We start from the raw sequence: 22574 nt of genomic DNA, 5'->3' as shown, positions 1-22574 counted from the left end.
TTTTTGGCATTTGTTCTTTGTTAACCTTGGAATTAGATCCATTAGATAATCAGCATGAAATAACTAGTTATGTTTTCTTACATGATATGTGACACAAGTGAGTCCTTTCCACGCATATATTTGAACTGTTAGACGAGTGAATGTTTTATGTAACGATATAAAAGCTCTTTTACCAAAAGCAGTCGTACTTAAACATTTTTAAAACATTTTTACTGGACGGTGAGGTTGTGCACTTTTAAGGCGGCGGTTTTACACCAACTACGCAGCGACGTTAAAGGCAACAAACAGCTGATTGATTAACAAAGATTAGAACTTCTTCCGGGGCGGGCCCTGCTTTTGATTGACAGATATCCGGCCCAATCGCTGCCGCTGGCTCGCGGCGCTTGTAGCAGAGCGAAAATGGCGTAGAGCGAAGGGAGTGCGGAGAGGAGGACGAGGAGACTTTCTCCTCTCCGAGGTGGAGGGAACGGGGCCAGGGGCTTTGGGGGTGCCTTCTTGTAATTCTCTCTCGCCGACTCCGATCCCCACCTGTCAACAGCCCGGTAATATGTCGACTTTGACTCACATAATAGCTCCACCGTAAGAGGAAACCCACCTGGCTTTTGTTTACGAGCGGCTGCGGCTCTGATCGGAGCGGAGATGCCTCCGCATGTTTTCGGATCAACGCCAAGGTCAGTGGATCTATCTCACCTGTACGCATTTTGGTGACATATTTCACTCCCGTGATTACACGATATAATGGAATCGCGATAGCGCAATCAAGTAATTTTAAAAAAATGGGGAAAACTAGTTTGCGCACTTGAGACGGTGTGTGTTACATTCAGAAGCAGTTTTGTTCCCAAGTGTTCTGTAGCTTCTCCTTGATTCTACTCTGTGTAATCATTTCCATTCCAGGACGGGGTTTCCTGTCTTTATACCGAGGCTGCACCAAAAACCAGATCACTTCCACAGCTTTCCACCCTGGAGTCTGTGGAGGTGGAGAACCAAGAGCACAGATGACCTCTCTGGGGGTTCTGGGATGCAGGGGCCCTCCCTGCTGTCGTTGCTGGGACACTGGCCCCCTTTGCTCCGGCATCCCTCGCCAATGTCCTGGCCCGTCTCTGCAGCGGGACATCTGTTTTGAAGCACCGGGGTGATTCTACCACGCTCGCTCTCGCTGTTGTTCTGCAGCGAGCTGGCGTTGCCCCAGAGCATCCATCATTTGGGACTCTCAGCCAAACACCGTCGACCTGTTCAGAGGCTAAATGTGAACAAAGCCAGTGAAAATTCTGCACACGTTCAGTAATTCGAACAAACCGCTTCGATTTCAAAACAAAGACACAAGATACTGTAGCAACGATTATTGCCTGTGATTGAGTTCAAATCATCCTTTTTCCTTTTATTAATCTTTTTTTTTCTGCACTACCTCAACATACGTTGAACACAAGTGACAGAGCGATCAGTACAAGTGAGTAGTCGTGAGTAGTCGTTCTGTGTATATCTTGTCTCTAAGGTTTGGTTTTTGAGGCTATTTCCAACATTTTGAGGAAATTCAAAGTGTGGTCCCTCTATGCATCTGTTCTGAAAGCAGGACATAAGATGGGTCAGAAATGACGGGCACAGACTGACTTCCTGCACACCACCATCCTCCATGTTTTGTCTTGCTTAGGCTAAACGTAGACGTCCCTTACATCCTTCTGTTAAGTTGACGCTCCTCCTGCCGAGATGGCAGTTTTTAAGCCTCCCCTCCTTCCTCCTGAGCTGACGGTGACACAGATCTTACCCGAAGGAAACCCTGGTCTCGCTTTTCCAACTTTATTTAGGGTAATGTCCCCACGATCCTTATGAAAACAACATTTACCGGGATTTGTGCAATAATTGATCCTAACTGTCATGTTGTTGACCAAACTGTACATTGTATAAACAAGTGACAAGTTGTTTGAAAGCAACAAAATCACCAATGTCTTCCATTAAGATATGTATAGACTCATGTGCATTAGCTTGTTTAGCAGGACTGTGGTGCCAACATTATAGTAGCCATGCATGACCAGTAGTGACGCTTGCTTCATCAAGTGTAATGAAACGGTTTTCTAGACTTTCTTCAGCGCCCAAGAATTCCATCCAGATTGGAGGTGATAACACTTTTATACATACAATTAGGCAAATGTCGCCCTTAAAATGTTAAATCTTGTCTCGTTTCACCAGTTTGGGCGCAGAACCAGTTGCATGATGATTAAAAAACAAGCATGGTGTAATCCTTTATTTGTATGGCTGTGTGTGCAGAGACGAGCGCTTCGTTAGAGAACTGCTCCTTAAACGGGCGCATTAAACCCCCCCCCCCCCCCCCCCCCCAAAAAAAAAAAAATCCCTAAAACAAATCTAAGCTGCGACAATGTCAGAAAACGTATCGCTGAGATCACGGGATTCCATTTTCACTGATAATTCTGATCTTATCACGACTTTGTGTTTGTACATAATACCTCATAGTCCTGGGAATCAGAGCGTTATATCTATATACATATATAAATATAGACGTATTCTAATCCATAAAATTGTATTTGATTAGAGTTTTAGAAGCAATAACCTACAATAATGCATGAGTTTAGTGCCAGGGTATAGGTGTTAAGAGTCTGTAATATTGTGAAAAGGACTTCCCTCTTCTCTTCTTTGCCTACTGTAGCTCTCTGTTAGTCACTTTTTTGGTGGGGAGTCGTATATATTTGGGGTTTGAATATAGTTTGCTTCCCACAAAACCCGTAGCAACGTAGCAGCACACATCAACACTTTGACTTCCCCCGGTAGAAACACCAAAATGAGGATCTAAACCAATCGATTGGTACATGGGAGATGCTTTAGAGTTCACTTCCTGTAGCGTTCTTTTGTGCTTATTTTTGTTCCGCAACAGCCGAACTTCCTTTACAAACATGCACCGTGTAATTCTGTGGCTGCAGAGACCAGAACTGGACGGACTCGATACTTGTTTGGAAGCACTTTCTGTGTACTGACTTGCACCGTCGTCATCTCCATCTCGTCCGGAACCCTGTGTTCTTAGAAATAAAACACCCTGTAATGCTTTCTGTGGGGACTGATCACCTTTTACAAGTACACGTCTCGCGACTTGAATATATGGGTTCAAAAAATATGCATGACCTAGAATAACGAATGATTTGTATTGCATGCAATAATCCAACTTTGTAATGTGAATGAGTGTAATTAGGCTAATCAAACGTCCACGTCAGGTGTCGTGTTGGGGATGGATTTTTGAGCAACAAGCATGTTGAAGTAGCTTTGATCATCAGCTGTGGTTTTTACCGAGTAAACTGCACCAAAAATAACCTTTTAGAGGGAGACTTTTCAATATTTTGTGCTCTTGCTCTCTAATGTGACCGTGCTAACACAGTGCAGCTCACACACAACTCAATCTTTGTTCTCATGAGAAGAAACTAAATCTTAAGTAAGCTGATTAATGACATTGTTGATCAACTTTTCCATTGAGGTGATGGACTGTGTAGAAACTATGCACTCCAGAGGGAGGAAACTGGCATGCTTATTATGTGTAAGCCTCTTGTCTGGTTTTGTATTAACTGAAAAAAAAAGAATCTGTATCAGAAATTCAGCAATAAAAATGCAGCATGGTGCCAATTAAACAGCTGTGTGTTTGTGATCTGGATCTGGATGGATGAGGGGTTGTGAATAGTACCTTTGAATGTTTGAACCAAGATGCTTTCAGCTTTTAATTATTTAGGGAAACGTGTAAATGTGCCTTGATTCCGAGTTTGCTGAGACATCTGTGCACAAGCCTGGAAATAATTCCTCTAGCTTAGCATAAACTCCAGAATCAGGACTGAAAACCTACCAAATACAACTGCATATGCTTTAATTCTCTCAGAGGAAGAAAGCTCTTGCAACATTGGCTGTAATAGAGAAGAGTTTTACGAGACAGATGAATCTTTTACTCCAAAAAAAAAATCCTGTTGCGGTCAAGTAAAATATAATAAAATTAAATGGAATCCATCTTCTGCAAAAAGGAATATAGAATATTAAAGTATAGTAGTATATTAAAGTGTGGCATTTACAGCGTTAAGGTAAGTGGACAGGAGTCTACTGTACCAAATTATTATGATTCCAGGATTTCGGAATATTTTGTGGTCTAAAAATGATGCAAAGTTACATTATTTGCTATTTTTTTCCCTTTTATTGTTAAAAAAGGAGCACCCACATATACTTAAACTGTATTAAATGTAGCTTTATTAAGGAAAGTTAAATACAGTTGTGTGGCAAGTATAATTTTGAGGTCTCTTTCAAGGAAATGATTTGAAACAGCAAATCTAAGTGAATCCCAGGCTGCCGCCTGTGTCAGTGCCAACAGTCGTGCTATTGAGCACTGTTTAGCCCTGACAACTGAAGGCTCTTGTGAGCGTTTCTGAGAGTTAACAGAAAAATCAGTTAAACCTCAAGAGTTAAAAATGGAGTTGAGGCTCTGAGATGTGAGCTTCTCGTTGAGACAGAGTTCATTCGAGCGTGCGCCGCCCTGTTCATGAGGCGTCTGTAGCAACTGACGCAGGTTCACAGATGTAGGAATGAAATGAAACATGATTCCTAAATATGGAACAAACTCACAGAAATGACTAACTGGGGAAGACCTGGTCCCTGACCATGGAGCCCGTTGGTGCATACGTCACTTTTTGTTTTTGCGGGTTTTGATCCTGCTGACAAGTCTGCTCTCACTGAACGCCAACTGATCCAAGAATTCCCTAAACTCCTGTTTCACCTGCAGCAAAAGGAAAAGAAACAGACTTCTCAGCCAAACAAGAGAAGGAAACAGCAACCAGAAGGAATAAAGATTTTCTGTGACTTTAAAAATGCCAAACAGGGACAGCTGCATGACAGCAGAGTGGGTTGTCATGGATGTTTCATTAGCCAGACGATGAAAAATAACATATTCAGTGACACTTCAAGAGATTATTATTAATCGCACAATGAAACACTGGAGTCATACAAATAATTATGGCCCTTGAAGGTGTGAATTAGATTTGGCTGTCTCACCTCTTCCATGTCCTTTGTCACAGCCTTCAGACTAAACTGCAACGCAGACGCCATCACCATTGAGCTGCTCTTGAGGACGTAACTGCAAAACCAGGAAAAATGATCTGAATCACCAAATGAAACACGAATGTAAATATCCACAAAACTAAATTATGTAAGATCTACTGTAAAAATAAAAAAAAACAGGAGAAAATGGCTGTAGCTGCACCATTAGACAACAATAACACAGCTACTGTTTATGTCGGCCTCTCCAGGCGGCTGCAGAGGCCATTAAGTCAGTGTTCTTGCTGAATACGTTGGGAGACGCAGCGGAACTTACCAACTAATGTTTGCTTTTTTGAGGAGGAAGAGAGAGCGTAGCGTGCTCAGACAGGGTGGAGCGGAGTGAATCACCTTCCCCACAGACGAGCAGCAGCAACCACATTTTAGAGGACTGTAGATGCTGAAAGGGGCACATTCAGAACACATTTAACACTTTTGCTCCTGAGGGCATCAGATTCCCATCCCAGTTTGCCAACATTGAGGATCTTCACATAGCACATAGATTAATAATAATGCAAGACTAAAGTTACCAGTTTCTGTTCTGACCCAATAAGAAGACAAAGCTGTTAATTTTAACCCACCAATTTGCCATTTCCCCCTCTTCCTGTGGCTGCGTCACTGGATCACAGACAACTACATCACCGGTTACCTCTGCAGGGGACAAACAGTGGGTCAGTGTTGGGTTATAAACTAGGAATAGAAGCTTCATAACTCTCAGATTCCAAGAACCTAGCAAAATACACAAAATAGAACACAAAAATGAGATTTCACAAACATTGTACAGTTAGAGGTGCTGCCCATCACAACAAAAATAATCATGTCACAACCCCTTGATACGACCATTAACTTAACTTACTTAGACAGATTATTGAGTCCAAATATTTGGTCTCCCCACAAATGTCGACAGAGTCTCCCAACACGGTGTGACAGTGTTGACAGTGCAGAGTCAGCAGACGCTGGGTCACTTCTCTCGCTTTCATATTGCTGGCACTTTTAATTAAGATACTTCTATTAAATTCCATGTTCATGAGTCGGTGTTGCTGAGGCTAAATTTGGAAATTACTTGTCCCGCCAGGGAGTTTGAATGACGAACAGTCTACTAGCGAGATAGTTCTTCTTCTGTTTATTGGAGCTGATTAAAATGAGCAGACGCGACGCGCTACCGCCACCATGTGGCCAAGTGACTGAGGCGCTGACATAGTATACATGAGCAAGCTTCAAAATAGAAACGAAGTTTGCATCGAGCAATCGCATCAACTCCACAATCAGTCGATGCCAATATCAAAATATTAAACCGGTAGTGTAGTTTTGACCGAATTATTGTGTTTTGAGCAACATGGCGAAGAGATGGCCGCTATACCTATCCATACCATACATTTTCCATAGGTGATGTCTGGGGGTTCTCGCAAATATTCGCGAAGAACCACCCAAATCTATTAAATATTCTTCTAGGAATAAATATCGCACGGAGGAACTGTTTAACCCATCTTCGACCCGATTGGCTGAGGGACACATCCGGTTCCGCAGCAGCCAATCAAAACGCTCCACTAACTCTGTTTTGAATCAGGAGAATTTCAACCGTCCGGCGGCTTTTGTCACACGGTGGGACTACGAGCTTATCCGCTGACTTAAATGAAATCAGTCCAGCAAGCGTCAAATATGGATTTTGACTCCATGAAATACGCAGAGTTACGAAGTCTTGCTAAGGAACTCGGACTTAAAGCCAACAAGAAGGTAATATAATCACAATTTATTCGAAAGGACAATAGAAATGTGACAACGTGACGTTCAATGAAGTAAAGTGTGCTTGATATAACCCTCACAAACCTGGGTTTCTTGTTTGAAAACAGGCCAATGAGCTCCTTGAAGCGATCAAGCAGCATTATCAGCAGGAGGCAGAGGAAAGTCAGGTAAAATGAGCCTGGTCGGTGATGCTCGTCGAGCATTCATCCTGTATTTACTAACGTGTGGTGATTTCCAGCTGCAAGAAAAGGAAGCCGCTGATGTCCTAGAAGACGAAAACGCGAGCAGTGCTCAGAAAAGCACAGAAACCTCTAGCAAGGAAGAGATTTTCAACCCTCCCGTGTTTGTGAACACACGTCGGGGTAAAGCAAACGGTACCAAGAGGAAGATCTCTGATACTTCGATGGCGAACGAGTGCAATGTTCACGGTCCTCCTGCTTCTGCAGAGGTATTGGACGCGTCTCTGCGTAAATTCGGCTTCACCCAACCCTTCAAGGAATGAAGACATGATTTTTCTCTTAGGTTGGCACTGAGGAGGCCGTGTCTGCTGCGTCCTGTGGTGCCAGACGTGGGAAAAAAAGAAGGGTGTCCTCAGCCAAGGACCCAGAAACTGTGTCCACTGGCAGCCACCACCAGCCTGAAATCGGGGATGAATTGGCTGTCATTGCTGATACTGGTCAGTTTATGGCTTTCACAAACATATACCAACAGAATCTGATCGTTGTAAGGTTGCTGTATTACTTGCATGTGTTTAAATATCTGTGCCGTCTTAATCTTTTAATCTAGCTCCAGAAAAAGAATCAAAAATTGCTAAAGCTGGCAAAATTCCTCGTCTCCAAAAGAAAATGGGCACTCCCAGTACGTATCCCTCATTACTTACCAACGCCCCAGTCTTGCTGAAACTTTCAGGCTGTTTTCCCGTTAATGTTACGGAGATTATAATGTAAATATTTCTCTTTTATAGACTTCAAGAAACTCCACGAAGCACATTTTAACAAGATGGAATCCATTGACTCGTACTTCCAACGGAAGACCAAAAATCTGGAGACTTACAGAGGTTCTGCGAAAGATTCAAAAGTAAAGCTTAATTAACATCTTTCAGGAAGAATGAGTCGTCATAAATAAATCTACTCTGAAGCTGATTTTCCTGTTTTTCTTCTCAGAAACCCTCAGAGAAGACCAAACCCCAGCAGCCTAAATGTCAAGAGGCAAGTACCAAAAAATGATGAAACGAATAGTAGCAGAGATCATTTTGAACCGTTTAGAGACAGCAATGCAATGGTTTCCTCCCTTTCATTTAAAAATAAAACGACAGCATGTTAAGATAAAACACAGCATCCTCTAATTCAGGAATGATGTAAAAGTGATGACCTGTTTGTATTTTTCTCTGCAGAGAGCGACTCGTGCCTCCCTGATCAGCCCAGCCCCCAACAGGAGAGCAGCTGAGGAGAAACGCAGAAACACGATGCTGTCGGCCACTAAAGCCCCCCCGAAGCCTGCAGGGAAGGAAGACGCAGCATTCAGGCCTTCCGTCCTTTCCATCCGCAGAATCAACGTGCGGTGAGTCGACCTTTTCTTTTCTGCAGGGCTTCTTGTGTGACATTACCCATATAACACATGATTTTGTTGGTTTGCAGCTTCACTGAAGCTACGCATGATAACGGGAGCAAAAGGTCCATGGTGAAGACGCCAGCACGCATGTCCTCCTGTGTGGCCTCCAGCACCCCCGCTGATAAAGGAAAGGCTAACAGTGTCAAAACTGCAGTTCTTTCTGCCACAAAAACTCCAGGTGCCTTTTTTACTTTTCTTCAGACATTGATAGAAAGACACGCATGAAATATTAAGATGGTCTTCTTCCACTGAATACAAAGGGCCGTTTGTTTTCACTGGAAACACCAGCAACATCACCACCCCCGGGGCACAGAAGCCCAAGTTCGATCTGAAGGCCAGTCTGTCTCGTCCTCTCACTTACAAACCTCATGCAGGTACAAATACAGATATTAATCTTCCTGCCAAGGTGAAATGGCCAATATTGCGACCAAAGAATCTCTAAAATTGTGCCTTTTTTCTTTTAAGGTAAACTGAAACCATTTGGAGACGTTAAAGAGAACACAACAGCAAATAAGTCACTGGTTTCAGTCAGCTCGCATCAGAAAAACTACAAACAGCATCAAACCAAAACAAGGTTTGTCCAAAACTTGGAAAAAGTCGACGCTGAATCCCCCCTGAAACTGTTGGTCTGTCATGGTTGTTTGTGTTTGTTTAGGGAGGACCGCAGAGCTAAACAGATGCAGGACAGGAAGCAGAAGAAGGAGAGTGCGCTCGGAGCGCGGCGAGGCCTGGCCATGATGTAACAATGTGGAGATGTTTGTACAGCCTGTTTGTCCAGTGTAAATATTTTGACTGTTTTCCATTTCTTAGTTGTAGTAGATGCTCTCAAGCTTTTATAATTGTGCTTGAGTTTAAAAACTTTATAGCCATGATGCTTCTAATGTTATCGTGCAGGAAATCAGTGTCTTGTTAATGGAACATTTGTCTTTGCGATATCTGTTTAAAAGTTGTACTTTAAAGTTTGATATGTTTTTCAAGTATGTTTTTATTTTTAACTTTTCAAGCAGCTGATAAAGAGATCGATGGAAAGTATTTCTGTTTGGGGCTCCATTTTTAATGACTCACGTGGTATTTAGTCCATTTCAACTGGTGTGAAAAGTCTTTCTCCTACAGAAATCAAGCCTGCACATCTTGATTTAAAGTAATTCTGACGGTCACCGCAGGACGCTGAGAGCTTTGTTCTACATCATCCTGTAAAGCCTCATGGAAATGCATCTTTACACCTCAGGGTTTCTCTTGTAAGATTCATAAGCGCACTGCTCCGTGTGTGCGTAATCCCTGCAGACTCCGATGAAATCGATCTCCAGTTGGAAAGGGCCGTCGGCTTTATCCCCCAGGGTAAATCCAACAGTGTTGACCTGGAAAATAGGAAAGGTTTACGAGGTTAACCAAACCTGTGGCATTGAATGTCAGTGTGACGCGTCTTTACTCCACCTTGTCCAGCCAGAGCGGATGCTGACTATCTTGCACCCTCCCGCAACTTGAGAGGAAGAACTTGGAGAATGGTATCTGTAAAACAGGCAGGTAACGGCTGAGGAGCGACAGTTGGTGCATGTTGGTTTTTCTCAGATGTGTTGAGCTAACCTTGATCTCCTGCCAGTAGGGCCCGCCTCTGGTGTACATGAAATAACAATAGATGTCGTTTTTCTGGTGAGAGAAGTAGGTTTCCGTCCCAATGTTGATCATCCATGGGCGGCCATCGCCACGCACGCGCAAATGCAGTGTGTTGAATGAGGACCAGTCGTAGTGCTTTTTTCTATTGAAAAAACTCTGAGAGACAAAGGATTTGTGTTCAATTTTGGACCATAGACAAGCATCTGAATTTTAACAGGTGAACAAAAAGCCTGTTAAAAGTGAGGAGGCGACTCTGCAGACTAACCTGCGGTTGCTTCGAGCGCATGGTGCAGTAGCCGCTGTAGCGGGTTTCTCCGTCTCTCGGAGGAGTGGAGTCCAGGTTTCCGGACAGAAAACAGGACTGCCCATTTTTACCCATCCTCAGATTAATCTCGCTTTTGCCTCCGATCTCAAGATCCGAGGACAGGATCCACTGCTCCAGGCTCTCCGGACCCTTGAATTCCCATATGACTCGGTTCTGTTCCAACATGTGTTCAAGGATAGGTTTCCCCTCTGGACCCACCCAGGGGTCAGAAAGCTCCTTTTTTATCAGCATGATGTTATTTTTTAATCCTTCCAAACCCCTGGAGAAGTCAAAGTCGATTTTCTGCCATGGAAACCTATTGTCTATCGGTTCTCCTGGTCGTCTGTATTCTCTAGTCATAGCTCTTCGGGGAACGGTGAGAGAGGGGATGGAGGGGAGGACAGCCTGCTGGTGGCGCTGGATGGAGTTCAGAAGCCTCCCAGAAGGGAGACGTGTGAGTTTTGTCAGGGACATTTCAGCAATGATGTGGAGGTTTCAGTCCTGTAATAAAGGAATAAAAAACATTCTCTAAATAAATGTAATAAATAATAATAATAAATTCTCTGAATTGTTCAGTGCAATTATTAATGGCTCTGGTGGTACAACGAAATCACGCACAAAACGAGTTGAGATTACAAGCCGCACTCGGAATGCAGATAATGTCATAGATAAACTTAAATAACGTTTCAAGTAGGGTAATCTGCATGTACTTACTCTGCTCATGTTGAACCAAATAGATGGCTGATTCATGTCAATGACTTAAATTCTTGTTTTGGATGATTTGAACTGAATCGTGAAAGAGGACATTTCAACGGTGTTAACGCACTCATTCACAGATCCAAGGTTGTCCGGAAACACGAGAGAGGCACGTCGGAAGTAGTGCTGCATTCATGCTCATCCAGGAAATCTAAGTTTACCTATTAAAGAACAGTAGTATGTAGCGGAAATATAAAAATAACTGTGGACCATGAACGCACCTTGAGTGCACCAAAGATTTCTGTCCTGACTGACGCACTAAGAATTGGTGTTTAGTCCTGAAGCTTTGGTGTCTTTGATTGTGATTTAATTTTTTGGTCAAACACTGTGACTACCATAGGTTAAATACAAACAAAAAGTGCGTCTTATTTGTGAGTGTAAAGGCATAATAAGCACGGCTGTAAATAACGTAACACAAGCGCGCATGCGCAGTCTGCTATTGTGTGGTTGACTGCAGAGGAAAGAGAGCTAGCTAGCAGCAACAGTTAGCCGCAAACATTTAGACGACACAGAGGTAGCTGTTAGGTTAGCTGCGCGGCTAATTATGGTGAATGTAAAGAAACGAAAAGGTCGAGTCGTGATTGACTCTGATTCCGAAGACAGTGCAAGCGATGATAATCTAGATCAGGTAGGAGCAGATTTTTACATTGCAGTGTTCTAATTGACCAACCTTTAAATTGTAAACAGTTGAAGATTAAGCTAGCGAATGCTAAGCCCACTGCGTTCGCCTCGCTTGAACAAGCTTAGAGTGGGCCTGTCTTATTTACACTACCTGCTACTTTTCACCTCACCTACACATCATTGTCAAAGTAAAATTATTTTGCCACTTTAATAAAATCTTTCCCAATGATATCCCATTTTGAAAGTCGAATCTGCAAAGCATTGCTTTAGCATGAGCTCCCTAGATGTGCTAACGTAAGGTTACATATGCAGAGTAGGAGAACTCAACGTTTACGCTACGAAAATCCCTCGACAGAGGCCTTTCGTGGGTTCGCAAGCACAAAGAACGGGACATCGGATGTGCATTATGCAGCAATTTCTTGCTAGATGTTTTTGCACCCAGACCTAGCGGGGCAACACTTGATTTAGCTTGAATATTACCCCCTGAATGACGTCATGGGCGCGGAGCTGAAGCTCTATTTCGGTGTTGTCAAACAAGCACTGGCAAGTTTACTGAAGTGCTTTCCTCCCTGACAAGAGAGAAAGTGGTTTAAACGTCCTGCTGCAGTGAATGGTTTCACCGTTAGCCTTTAGTAATTATTAAAAAAAATCTAGTTGAATCAAGACAACAATCAGTAAAACGAGCAGACACCCGTGTGCATTCTTCTCACAGTTTTGATATTTACCTAGTACGCTACATTTAATTTATACCTCACATTCATGCAGGTGGTAGACTCATTGAACTGTTTGGAAGCATGATCTTTTGTTTATGCATACATTTACGCCTTCCTCCAGATTACAAATGTATTTACAGCTCATGTAATCATTCTGGGCATGTAACCTGGTTATATTTTATATTCCTGTCGCATGACTAGGTGCTCTTTCTTCCTATTTCTTGATTTTAGGAGCTCTTGTCTCTGGCAAAGAGGAAAAGGGTTGATGCAGGAGAGCAGGATGAACCTGTCAGCAAACCTGCAGCTTCTACAGACTCCGAGACATCCGACAGTGATGATGAGGTATAACTCAGGTCTTTGAGAAATCACAAAATCATAATCACTATGCATTACTATTTCAGTTTCTTCATTATTTTTATTTAATGAGCTATACTGAGTGTTCCTCTTTCCTGTCTAGTGGACTGTTGGTGGTACCAAAGGTAAAAAGAAGGTCAAGCCGGGGAAAGGGTCTGAGAAGAAGAACGCAACAAAGAAGAAAGTGAACAAAGCAACAGCGTCTGGCAGCTCAGATGGGGACAGCTCAGCAGAGAGCTCAGCACCAGAGGAGGGTATGTATTCAGCTTCTGAGCATCTGGGTCTGAGCAGTTGGCCTTAAAGAATCAGCCCACTTTAATTTGGAAATTATTTTGATGGCTGAGAATATTCACTGCGCTATTTTATGGATGAGAATTTTATGTTGCGGGGACTCGCCATCTTTTATCCTAGTAGGGCTCTGTAGCAGATAATGTGCCATCTGCCATAGTGAGATCACCTTCAGCTCGTCCTTTCTAATGTGTCATTTCAGTATTTTAATGGAATGTGAGTATTTTCACATCCGTCCAATTCATCAGTGTGTGCCATTAAATTGCTCTTCATCTTCAGGTGAGGTGTCGGATTCTGAGAGCAACAGCTCCTCGTCCAGCTCCGACTCGGACTCCTCCGAGGACGAGGTCTTTAAGGACGGTTACGACGACGATCTGATGGGAGACGCAGAGGACAGAGCTCGGCTGGAGCAGATGACAGAGAAGGAAAGAGAGCAAGAACTTTTCAACAGAATTGAGAAGAGAGAGGTTCTCAAAAGACGGTGAATGTTGATGATTAGAGGGGAGATCTCATTTAACTCTTCCTGTGTGTGTAGAATTATAGAACCTCCGCTGTTGTTTGAATAGAAGGTTGTTTGTTTTGGCAGATTCGAGATTAAGAAGAAGCTGAAGACGGCAAAGAAGAAGGAAAAAGAGGAGAAGAAAAGGAAGCAAGAGGAAGAACAAGAAAAAAGGAAACTCTCTCAGGTTCAAGACACGCAAGTGGTGAGTGTGAGGATATTTTAAACATGGAGGGACGAACGAGGATGTTGCAGCCTTCAACATTTCATTACACACTCTCTCTTTCTGTTTACAGGTCATGTCGCACAACAAGGAACGACGGTCCAAGCGTGATGAGAAACTCGACAAGAAATCCCAGGCCATGGAGGAGCTAAAGGCTGAGCGCGAGAAAAAGAAAAACAAAACAGGTCGGTGTGTTTTCCACCCATTTTTGATGGGCTCCGCGCACAAAAGCTGATGCCTCCTCTCTTCGGCGAGCAGCAGAACTTCTGGCCAAACGTCAGCCGCTGAAAACCAGTGAGGTTTACTCCGACGATGAAGAGGAAGAGGAGGAAGATGACGACAAGTCCTCCGTCAAAAGCGACCGGAGCTCCCGTTCGTCCTCGTTTGATGATGATGAGTACGTTTCGTGCCACTTTCATGACGTCACACGTCGCCGTGAGTTATCGATTAAGCCGTGCTGGTGTTCTTCCTACAGGAAAGAAGAGACGGCGCCGAAGTCACAGCCCGTCTCGTTACCGGAAGAGCTCAATAGAATTCGTCTGTCCAGACACAAGCTGGAACGCTGGTGCCACATGCCCTTCTTTGCTAAGACTGTGACTGGCTGCTTCGTGAGGATAGGGATTGGGAACAGCAGCAGTAAACCAGTTTATAGGGTAAGTCTTCGCTCAGCGTGAACCTTTATTCTATTACAGAATCCAAAGTCCACTCTGTGCTCCCTGTCACTGAGATTTGACATGATAAAGTTGCACAGTGGTGATGACGGTGAAGTGACCCATCTTACTTTTTTCACGTCATCAGGTTGCTGAAATTGTCGATGTGGTGGAGACGGCGAAGGTTTACCAGCTGGGGTCGACGCGGACAAACAAGGGATTACAGTTAAGGTGGGTGTTAGAAATCCCATCATTAAAGAACTTTTTCCTCACTTTCCTGTGTCTTATGGCGAATGCGCGCGCGTTTTTCCTCAGGCACGGCGGCGACACACGGGTGTTCCGGCTCGAGTTTGTATCTAATCAAGAATTCGCAGAGAGCGAGTTCATTAAGTGGAAAGAGGCGGTAAGTGTGTTTTAGTGATGTATAATACGAGAAGTGTCATAGAAATGTGCATTAAAGATCAGGTCTGTTATCTTTAGATGATGGTTGCCAGCATGCAAGTTCCCACTCTTGACGAAATCACCAAAAAGGAGCAGACCATTAAAGAGGCTCTCAACTATAAATTTAATGACAAAGACATTGAGGACGTGAGTCTGTTTACCAGGATGTTGTTGGATCACTTTTTGGTTGTTGATGAGGAGAAAACATTTATTTTGTGACTTCATCAACTGCAGATCGTAAAAGAAAAAGACAGATTCAGGAAAGCGCCACCAAATTACGCTATGAAGAAAACACAGTTGCTGAAGGATAAGGTAACGTGGGATGCCTCCGGGTGTCTGCAGCAGCTCTTCACGTGGTCTCTGTCGGTTTTATCGACCATTTTCTTTTGTTGGGGTGAAGGCTATGGCAGAAGAGAGCGGTGACGGTGATCGAGTGAAGGTGATCCAGGATGAGCTGAACGAGCTGGAGGAGAGGGCAGAAGCCCTCGACAGACAGAGGACCAAGAACATCTCTGCCATCAGGTACCAAAGCTGCACTCACACATGTTATTAAAGGCTCTCTGAGCTTGTCTCCTGACTTCAGCTGCTGTAAATAAAAGCATCACAGCCCAGAAAACACCTATGACCATAAATCACGATGAAACTCTTTCTAATTGTTTGGTTTTTTCTTCATGCAGCTACATCAATCAGAGGAACAGAAGCTGGAACATTGTTGAATCTGAGAAAGCTCTTGTAGTGAGTGTGAAATATCCCCTTTCTAAGATATGTTTAATGCACCTCAGTAGCTGGATCATAAGAGTTGTTTGCTTTTTCCACAGGCTGAAGGCCAGAATGCCAAAAACCAACAAATGGACCCTTTTACACGAAGACAGTGCAAACCCACCATGGTGTCTAATGTAAGATTTGTAAAATGGCTTATAACCCTTTCAAAAATCATAAATACAATCACAAATACTGCAGAAATTAACCAAATATCTCATGTTGGTGTTCAGGCCAGAGATCCGTCAGTCCACGCAGCTATTCTCGCTCACTTGAACCAGAAATACGGATCTGGGTCAGGAGCAGATCCGTCAAGTCCAGAGAACAACAAAGTGGTGAGGAGAACAAGCACTAAGAGATACAAAGTTTCCACCTGTATATTTGTATATTTGATCTTTGTTGTGTTTATTTCCACCCAGACAAACGCTAAAGAAAAGGATGTCCCTAAGCCAACCACTGACCTCTCCGAGGACTTATTTAAAGTCCACGACTTTGACGTAAAGATCGACCTACAGGTTCCCAGTGCAGGTGACGATTCTCCCAGTTTGTTTAGAACGTTCTATAAGACGAAGCTGATGGTGAACGTGAACAGTGACACGTCCTTCTGTTTGTGCAGAGGCCAAGTCTCTGTCTGTCAGTTCAAACGCCCTGCCGGTGAAAGACGGCGCCCCTCGACGGTCCCTCAACTTGGAAGACTACAAGAAAAGGAGGGGCCTGATCTGATGCATCTACGCTCTCTTCCAGAATCCACACCACATGTGCGACTGAGAGAGTGAAAGAGAGCGCGTGTGTGTGTGTGTGCGCGCGCGTGTGTGTGTGTGTGTGCGTGTGTGTGTGTGTGTGTGTGAGAGCGAGAGGCCAACTCCCAGAGGAGTGTGAATGTCAATAAAACGGACTGTTGATCTGCACACAGAGGAAATACTTATTGAGCAGCAAATCATTATTCTCCCAGGATTTTTCTCAGTAGAACGTGTCCAGATGGAATTGTTATTTTTTTGTTATTTTTGTGTATTCATACACAAACTCACACTGAGTTGTGTTTTTTTTATGCAGTTATCTCCCTCCCAATTTGGATCCCATTTTTTTGATTTCTGAGAGGATCCGTATGGAACCTTACCTTGAAGGACGCTCTTTTAGAACATACAGTTCGCTGAGACATATTTGTGTCTGGACTGGAAATTTATGGAGCTGACCAGCTTTTCTTCAGCAATTTCCTACTGTAAATCCACCACAAATTTGTGATCCTTTGTTCTTGCTGTCCATCCTTTTTTTTAAGATCTTTCTCTGATTATAGGCGATCACCATATCTGACTCTAACATGTCGCTGGCTTTCTGTGACAAATGTATAAGTCTCTTTTTGAGACGTTGGAACAAAGCAGTCTAAGAGGAATCATTTTCTATGGCAACCCTGGTTCTAAAAGTGATGCTTTGTTTCTGTTATATATTGGTTTATTATTAATGGGATAGATCTCTACTTGAATCCCTGAGTGGATTTTATGTGTTATTGTGTCCATAGTCAGTTCCTGTATTGATGTGGCATGCCATGTAAATATGCATTTTGGAGTGAGTGCAGGGAAAAATAAAGAGGCACTGTTTCATAACATGTCTGGCTGGTTATGTTTATACAGGAAATTCAGATAAGCACAAGATCCGGAAGTTCAGTTGCTGCCACAGCCTCGTGGCAAAAAGGTCTTGAATCCAAACTTTGGGCCTTAATTTGTGGAGGTTGCGGTTACACCACTTGTTGTCTCCCCATTTTTACCTACTAGGTTGTTCAGTCTGGTTCTCAGATACAAAAATATCAGAGGATCTGGTGTGTTTGTAAATGTGACCAATATTAAATGCCAAGCTATGTAGGTCTTTGATATTATATTTAATGACCAAATGCTCTTGCTATTAAAATTTTAAATGTTTTGTTTTCTACATGGTTTTATTATTGGAAACATAGTTTTCTTAATCTCACAATGTACAGTTAAAATGGCCATTGACATTATATATGGGATACCTTATTGGCTCTAAGAGGTATATTTATAATGGAGAGTTTAATTTGTAGGATTTTGTTTGGTAAATGGATGTACACATTGCAAACACGCTACACATTTGTATTGTAGCACTACAGTTTTATGAAGAAAATAAATGTCTGTTTAGATCCTGCTTATATTGACACAAGGAGGCGTTTGTCCATTGAAGGACTGGTTCGTTTTTGGATCAGGCTTCTCTGAAGTCGCTCTGTTTGGGGTCCTCGCGTGCAGCGCTTCCTATTCCACGTATGGAAAAGAGCACCAACATCCTTGTTGACAGATAATGACAGAAAATCTTGTTAAATCAAACGAAATATCCTTTTCGTGTCCGCTACTTGAACTCCGCCGATTGTCCGGCAACTTGAGATATTTTGACATTTGGACGTCTTTTTAAAGGGTGTGTTTAAATAGTCACCTTTTCTAGGCAGCTAACCTATTAGCTTTAGCAGTGTTGAAGTTTATGTTGGTTTATGTTTTCGATATAGGTCAAACCCGATCTTTTATTTATAGTATTCGCGCTAGCTCCGACGCTGCAGCCTTAAAACGCAAACAGTTTAGATTTCGTATTGTCTTTGTGAGCTGTTGGATAGCTTTACGAAATCGCTATGTACTTCGCTATGCTGTAAGCTGTTATTTTTCCAAATTGTATGACTATAATTAACCACACTTGGAAGAAGATTGCATAGCGTTTAATCAGTGATTTTTATATCCTGTATATATTAGACCAAACTGGACCAAACGGCAGAAATTACGCCTTACTTTCTTTGCTTGAGTCATCGTGTTTAGGTACAAAACATTTATCATTCAGACAGTTTATTGTTGTGTTTATGCCCGTAGGATCCACAATGTCTTGGTTTGCTGACTTGGCTGGGAAAGCAGAAGACTTCTTAAATAAAGTGGACCAGGGAGCTGCTACTGCCCTCGCTAAAAATGAAGAAGGATCACCCTATGAAGAAACTGTGAATTCTAAATACAGTATAGAAGGATACACTACAGAGGAAGCTGTGACACAACATGCCCACGGATCCTCTGAAACTGCGCTGAGCTACATCTCTGCAGCAGCTGGCAACATCAAGAAATCCAATGTAACTGTGCTGGCTGGCACTGCCAACATTACCAGCAGACAAGAGGGGATCTCTGATTCTGGCAGTAGTCCCACAAGCTCAGCCAAGGTTTTGTCTGGTTTTGTGCGGCCAAAAAAAGAAAAGGATCTGGATGATGATTTGCTCTTTGACTTTCTAAACAGCTCTGATCCACTTGTCGGCAACAGAGGGGACTCAAAAAGAGAGGGCATAAAAGTGGCAGTTACAAGTACACAAAGTCAAAATGTCACACCCCCTCCGTCGAGCACTCCCCAAGTCATCGCCTCCGTCCCGTCAACACCACCCTCAACTCACGGAATATCTAGAACCTCAAGCATGAGCTCATTGTCTGCTCACAGCATCAAAACAGAGAGCTCTGCTAAAGAGCTGAGTCATGGTACAACACCCTACGTAAACCGTATGTGATCATCTGTCTATACACGTGTAATTGCTTTGAAACCTTATATTGCTGTTGTTTCTTGTTTTTACACAGCTACCACAGACACACCTGAGAGCTCAGATTCTGGCCTGGTTGTCCCTCAGGATAGCGTCAAACAGGAGTCCTCTCCTCCTCCTCTTGCCTCTACAGAGGAGCCACAGAGTCAGATCTTGTCCAGTCTGCGTCTGGAAAATCAGCTGCTGCGCAGTGAAGTTGGCTCTCTCAATGGGGAGATGGCTTCAGTCATCCAAAGAGCAAAGGACTTGCAGGATGGTAAAACTTTAGGCAGCGATAGCCATGCATTTCTGTCTGTCAATTTTCTGTCTCTAGAAATAAATGGGGGTTTGTCTCCTTCAGAATTGAACCAGATGCGTTTGCGTGCGGACAAATGGAATTCTGAGCAGTATCAAACTGACAGGATGTTAAGAGAACTTCGATCACAGGTTGATGACCTGACAGAAGCCCTCTCTGCCAAAGATGGTCAACTTGCAGTGCTGAAAATCAGGCTTGATGAAGCTGATCAGCTGCTTAAGTCACGCAATGCTGCATTAGAAGAGGTGCAGAAAGAGAAGTTGAGGTAAACACCCATGACAACCATTTGAAGGGAAAAGCACTTCAGAATTCTTCCCAAGTCAATTTCCATATTTTTTCCTTATTGGGTTTGTAGAATTATGCAAGATCACACACAGGGGTCCAGCATGCAGTCCCAGGCCCTGGAAACAATACAGGATAGGCTACGAGAGGCTGATTTAGCTCTCAAGAGAGAACAGGACAGCTACCACCAGATGCAGGTGCTCGTAATGTCATACTTCACAGACGAGTCTAGACTGAAGATATAAAAATGATCTGCCTTATTTATCTTGAGTTCTTTTGCAGGGTGAATATAATGTCCGACTCTCCAAAATTGAGTCGGAGAGGCAGACCCTTGCAGAGACGCTGGCTGCAGCTGAGCGGCGAGGCGGGGAGGAGAAAGCGAGGGCCGACGACCTTCAGCTGCAGCTGAAAAGTGCTAAAGCGGTGGCTGAGTCTTCCAAACAGGAATTACAAGACTACAAGAACAAAGCTTCACGCATCCTTCAAGTAACTTGTTTTGTAATGCAGTACAGATTGAAGTTGATAACAATTTTTAAGTTACAAAATTAAAGAAGAGAAACAAATTGCACAATTAACAAATTGGTTGGAAAAGGATTCTGGCATTACTAACATGTAATTTGTCCTTCAGTCCAAAGAGAAATTAATCAACAGTTTGAAAGAGGGATCAGGTCTGGATTCACTGGAGGGCTGCGGCGCCATGACGGTAGAGCTGGAGGATTTGCGTCATGAGAAGGAACTGCAGAAGGAAGAGATCCAAAAGCTTCAGGGGCAGTTGCATACACTTCAAATAGAAATACAGGTAAAATTTTAAGACAAGAAATAAAGAGCGTAGTGACTGAATAATATTTAAAGATGCAGTCTGCTGCTCAAATCTGACTCCTATATTTTTGCTGAAATGCGATGTGTGTCCTGCCCAGGATTTGGAGAATCAGGCCATGACAGAGGTGGAATCGTGGCGGGAACAGCAGCTGCAGTTTGAGGAGCAACTTGCCTCACAGACCAGAGCTAAACAGGAAGCAGAAGTTGAGGTTGAGCGCTGCAAGCAGGTAATGGATAATGAGTGATGGCAGTTGTGCTAAATACATGCATCTGATTTTCTGAAATGCCAAGTGATGCTGACTTGTTCGCTTTATTTTAATCTACAGGAGATACAGTACCTGGAGGAAGATCACCACCGAGCCAAAACTACTCTGCAGAGCAGAGTCAAGGACAGAGAAGATGAAATCCAAAAGCTCAGGAATCAGGTCAGTTGCTTTTTTTTTAAGGTGTAAACATTATATCCTATGGAAAATACTTGAAGATTTACCACTCTGTTGTGGCTTCCAGCTGACAAACAAGACAATTAGCAATAGCCAAACAGAGCTGGAAAACCGTCTCCACCAGCTGACAGAGACGCTGATTCAGAAGCAGACGATGCTGGAGGCGCTGGGAACAGAAAAGAGCTCCCTGGTGTTCCAGCTGGAGCGTCTGGAGCAGCAGCTGAAGAGCGCTCAGGGAGGTCAGAGCGGAGGGTCGGCTATCAACATGACCAACCTGGAAGGACCAGGTAGGTGATGATTAGGAGTCCCTGAACATGAATGTACATGCAGGTGGTAGGCAGAAAGCCTCAGAAATATAGCAAAACACTTAATTATAATTAAGATAAATGAATATTTATGCTGTATGAGTATAAATAAATGACATTTGACATTAAAGTTTAACCTGTGGTGATGATGAGCCACATTTTGTTTTTCAGGAGCACGACAAAGAAACACACCAGTACTGTTCAGTGATCTAGACAGTCCAGGGGTTTATGGCAGAGTACGCAAAGCAGCCAGCACCATCGACCGTTTCAGGTAATATGTTGTGTTTTTTCACCTCCCCTTGTAATGTACATTAATTGATCTTTAATATGCAGCGTGACCAGTGATAAATGGTGGATGTTGTCTTTTTAGCATCCGCTTGGGCATCTTCCTCAGACGGTATCCAATGGCGAGGGTTTTTGTCATTCTGTATATGGTAAATATGACTCATTGACCCTGTTAACCTTTTAAAAGCAATTTATGAGGGGAATAAATGCATTTTAACTTTCTTCTGCAGGCAGTACTCCACTTATGGGTCATGATTGTTCTTCTTACTTACACCCCTGAAATGCATAACACGAATCCTGCTGGAAGATAGAAGGCTTATATTACACAGAGGGATGACATAAGGTCTTTGTTCTACAGCTTCCAATGTAAGAATAAGCTGCTATGTGATGGGATTTGGGTCCTAACCCCAGTTTGCACAGAAATGCTATGAAAAAAAACAAAAAAAAACCTCTTAGCATTGATCTTTATTTTATTTTTTCAACTGGCAACAAATGGCTTCTTTAGAACTTAACATGATTAGATTGATTATTATCATTGGTGTGATGACATTAAATCATACATTCACCTCTGTTGACTGGATGATCATCCTGCCAAAACTCTAAACAGATTGTATAACTATATGTTAAAAAAATCTTTTAATAAACCAAATACAAGGGAAAACACAGTCTGGACGTTTCCTCTATTATCTGCGATGGTGTTAAATGTATTGGTTTTACAGGAAGAAAACTATTGTAGCAGTGTATGAAGACAATACGACAGATCGCTTCCTCTGAACACTGCAGATCAGGCTGGAGCTCAATGTGGGCTGGGTCAAATGTTTGGCCCCGCCCACTAGACAGGCCCGCAAGGAGAAATACGGTAATTAGAAAAGAAGGTAAAGTAGAAGAAGAAAGTTGTTTATGTTTAGAAATATGTGGGTAAGCAAGTCCTTTATATAGTTTTGTG

The 22574-nt window shown here is 43.0% G+C and overlaps 5 protein-coding genes across 6 annotated transcripts; 3 read left to right on the top strand and 2 right to left on the bottom strand.

Moving 5' to 3' along the window:
- Window positions 1-4204: 4204 nt before the first annotated feature.
- oip5 (opa interacting protein 5) lies at window positions 4205-6214 on the bottom strand. The gene is made up of 5 exons (XM_011615001.2): window positions 5924-6214; window positions 5649-5718; window positions 5345-5467; window positions 5026-5107; window positions 4205-4750 (listed from the first exon to the last, which is right to left on the bottom strand). Exons 1-5 carry the CDS (start codon window positions 6093-6095, stop codon window positions 4658-4660), a joined length of 540 nt encoding a protein of 179 aa, XP_011613303.1. The 5' UTR covers window positions 6096-6214; the 3' UTR covers window positions 4205-4657.
- A 411-nt stretch (window positions 6215-6625) lies between these two features.
- nusap1 (nucleolar and spindle associated protein 1) lies at window positions 6626-9453 on the top strand. The gene is made up of 12 exons (XM_003962371.3): window positions 6626-6801; window positions 6918-6977; window positions 7049-7258; window positions 7333-7486; window positions 7597-7668; window positions 7775-7887; window positions 7974-8018; window positions 8204-8370; window positions 8448-8599; window positions 8682-8795; window positions 8887-8995; window positions 9077-9453. Exons 1-12 carry the CDS (start codon window positions 6700-6702, stop codon window positions 9162-9164), a joined length of 1386 nt encoding a protein of 461 aa, XP_003962420.3. The 5' UTR covers window positions 6626-6699; the 3' UTR covers window positions 9165-9453.
- ndufaf1 (NADH:ubiquinone oxidoreductase complex assembly factor 1) lies at window positions 9391-11214 on the bottom strand. The gene is made up of 5 exons (XM_003962348.3): window positions 11054-11214; window positions 10301-10840; window positions 10006-10191; window positions 9856-9930; window positions 9391-9779 (listed from the first exon to the last, which is right to left on the bottom strand). Exons 2-5 carry the CDS (start codon window positions 10811-10813, stop codon window positions 9639-9641), a joined length of 915 nt encoding a protein of 304 aa, XP_003962397.2. The 5' UTR covers window positions 10814-10840; window positions 11054-11214; the 3' UTR covers window positions 9391-9638.
- Window positions 11215-11525: 311 nt separating this feature from the next.
- rtf1 (RTF1 homolog, Paf1/RNA polymerase II complex component) lies at window positions 11526-17246 on the top strand. Its single transcript, XM_003962349.3, has 18 exons — window positions 11526-11723; window positions 12661-12771; window positions 12887-13037; window positions 13351-13552; window positions 13658-13775; window positions 13867-13978; window positions 14052-14190; window positions 14269-14446; window positions 14592-14674; window positions 14759-14846; window positions 14924-15031; window positions 15119-15196; window positions 15285-15406; window positions 15562-15619; window positions 15703-15780; window positions 15877-15978; window positions 16063-16171; window positions 16260-17246. The coding sequence occupies exons 1-18, from the start codon at window positions 11640-11642 to the stop codon at window positions 16364-16366; spliced, it is 2028 nt and encodes a 675-aa protein (XP_003962398.1). The 5' UTR covers window positions 11526-11639; the 3' UTR covers window positions 16367-17246.
- A 589-nt stretch (window positions 17247-17835) lies between these two features.
- On the top strand, window positions 17836-22289 carry golga5 (golgin A5). Of its 2 annotated transcripts, none has more exons than XM_029829559.1 (13): window positions 17836-17910; window positions 18502-19143; window positions 19240-19458; window positions 19543-19762; window positions 19853-19976; window positions 20062-20265; window positions 20408-20578; window positions 20697-20825; window positions 20925-21023; window positions 21106-21325; window positions 21515-21614; window positions 21714-21777; window positions 21859-22289. In XM_029829559.1, the coding sequence occupies exons 2-13, from the start codon at window positions 18510-18512 to the stop codon at window positions 21937-21939; spliced, it is 2265 nt and encodes a 754-aa protein (XP_029685419.1). In that variant the 5' UTR covers window positions 17836-17910; window positions 18502-18509; the 3' UTR covers window positions 21940-22289. The 2 variants fall into 2 exon arrangements, with proteins under 2 accessions (XP_029685419.1, XP_011613330.1); XM_011615028.2 differs by having other exon boundaries at window positions 17866-18061.
- Window positions 22290-22574: the final 285 nt, after the last annotated feature.

The sequence above is a fragment of the Takifugu rubripes genome, chromosome 2, assembly GCF_901000725.2.
Source record: "Takifugu rubripes chromosome 2, fTakRub1.2, whole genome shotgun sequence".
Taxonomy (NCBI): Eukaryota; Metazoa; Chordata; class Actinopteri; order Tetraodontiformes; family Tetraodontidae; genus Takifugu; species Takifugu rubripes.
Note: the sequence above shows the minus strand (reverse complement) of the source record. Positions and strands in the feature narration are given on the sequence as shown.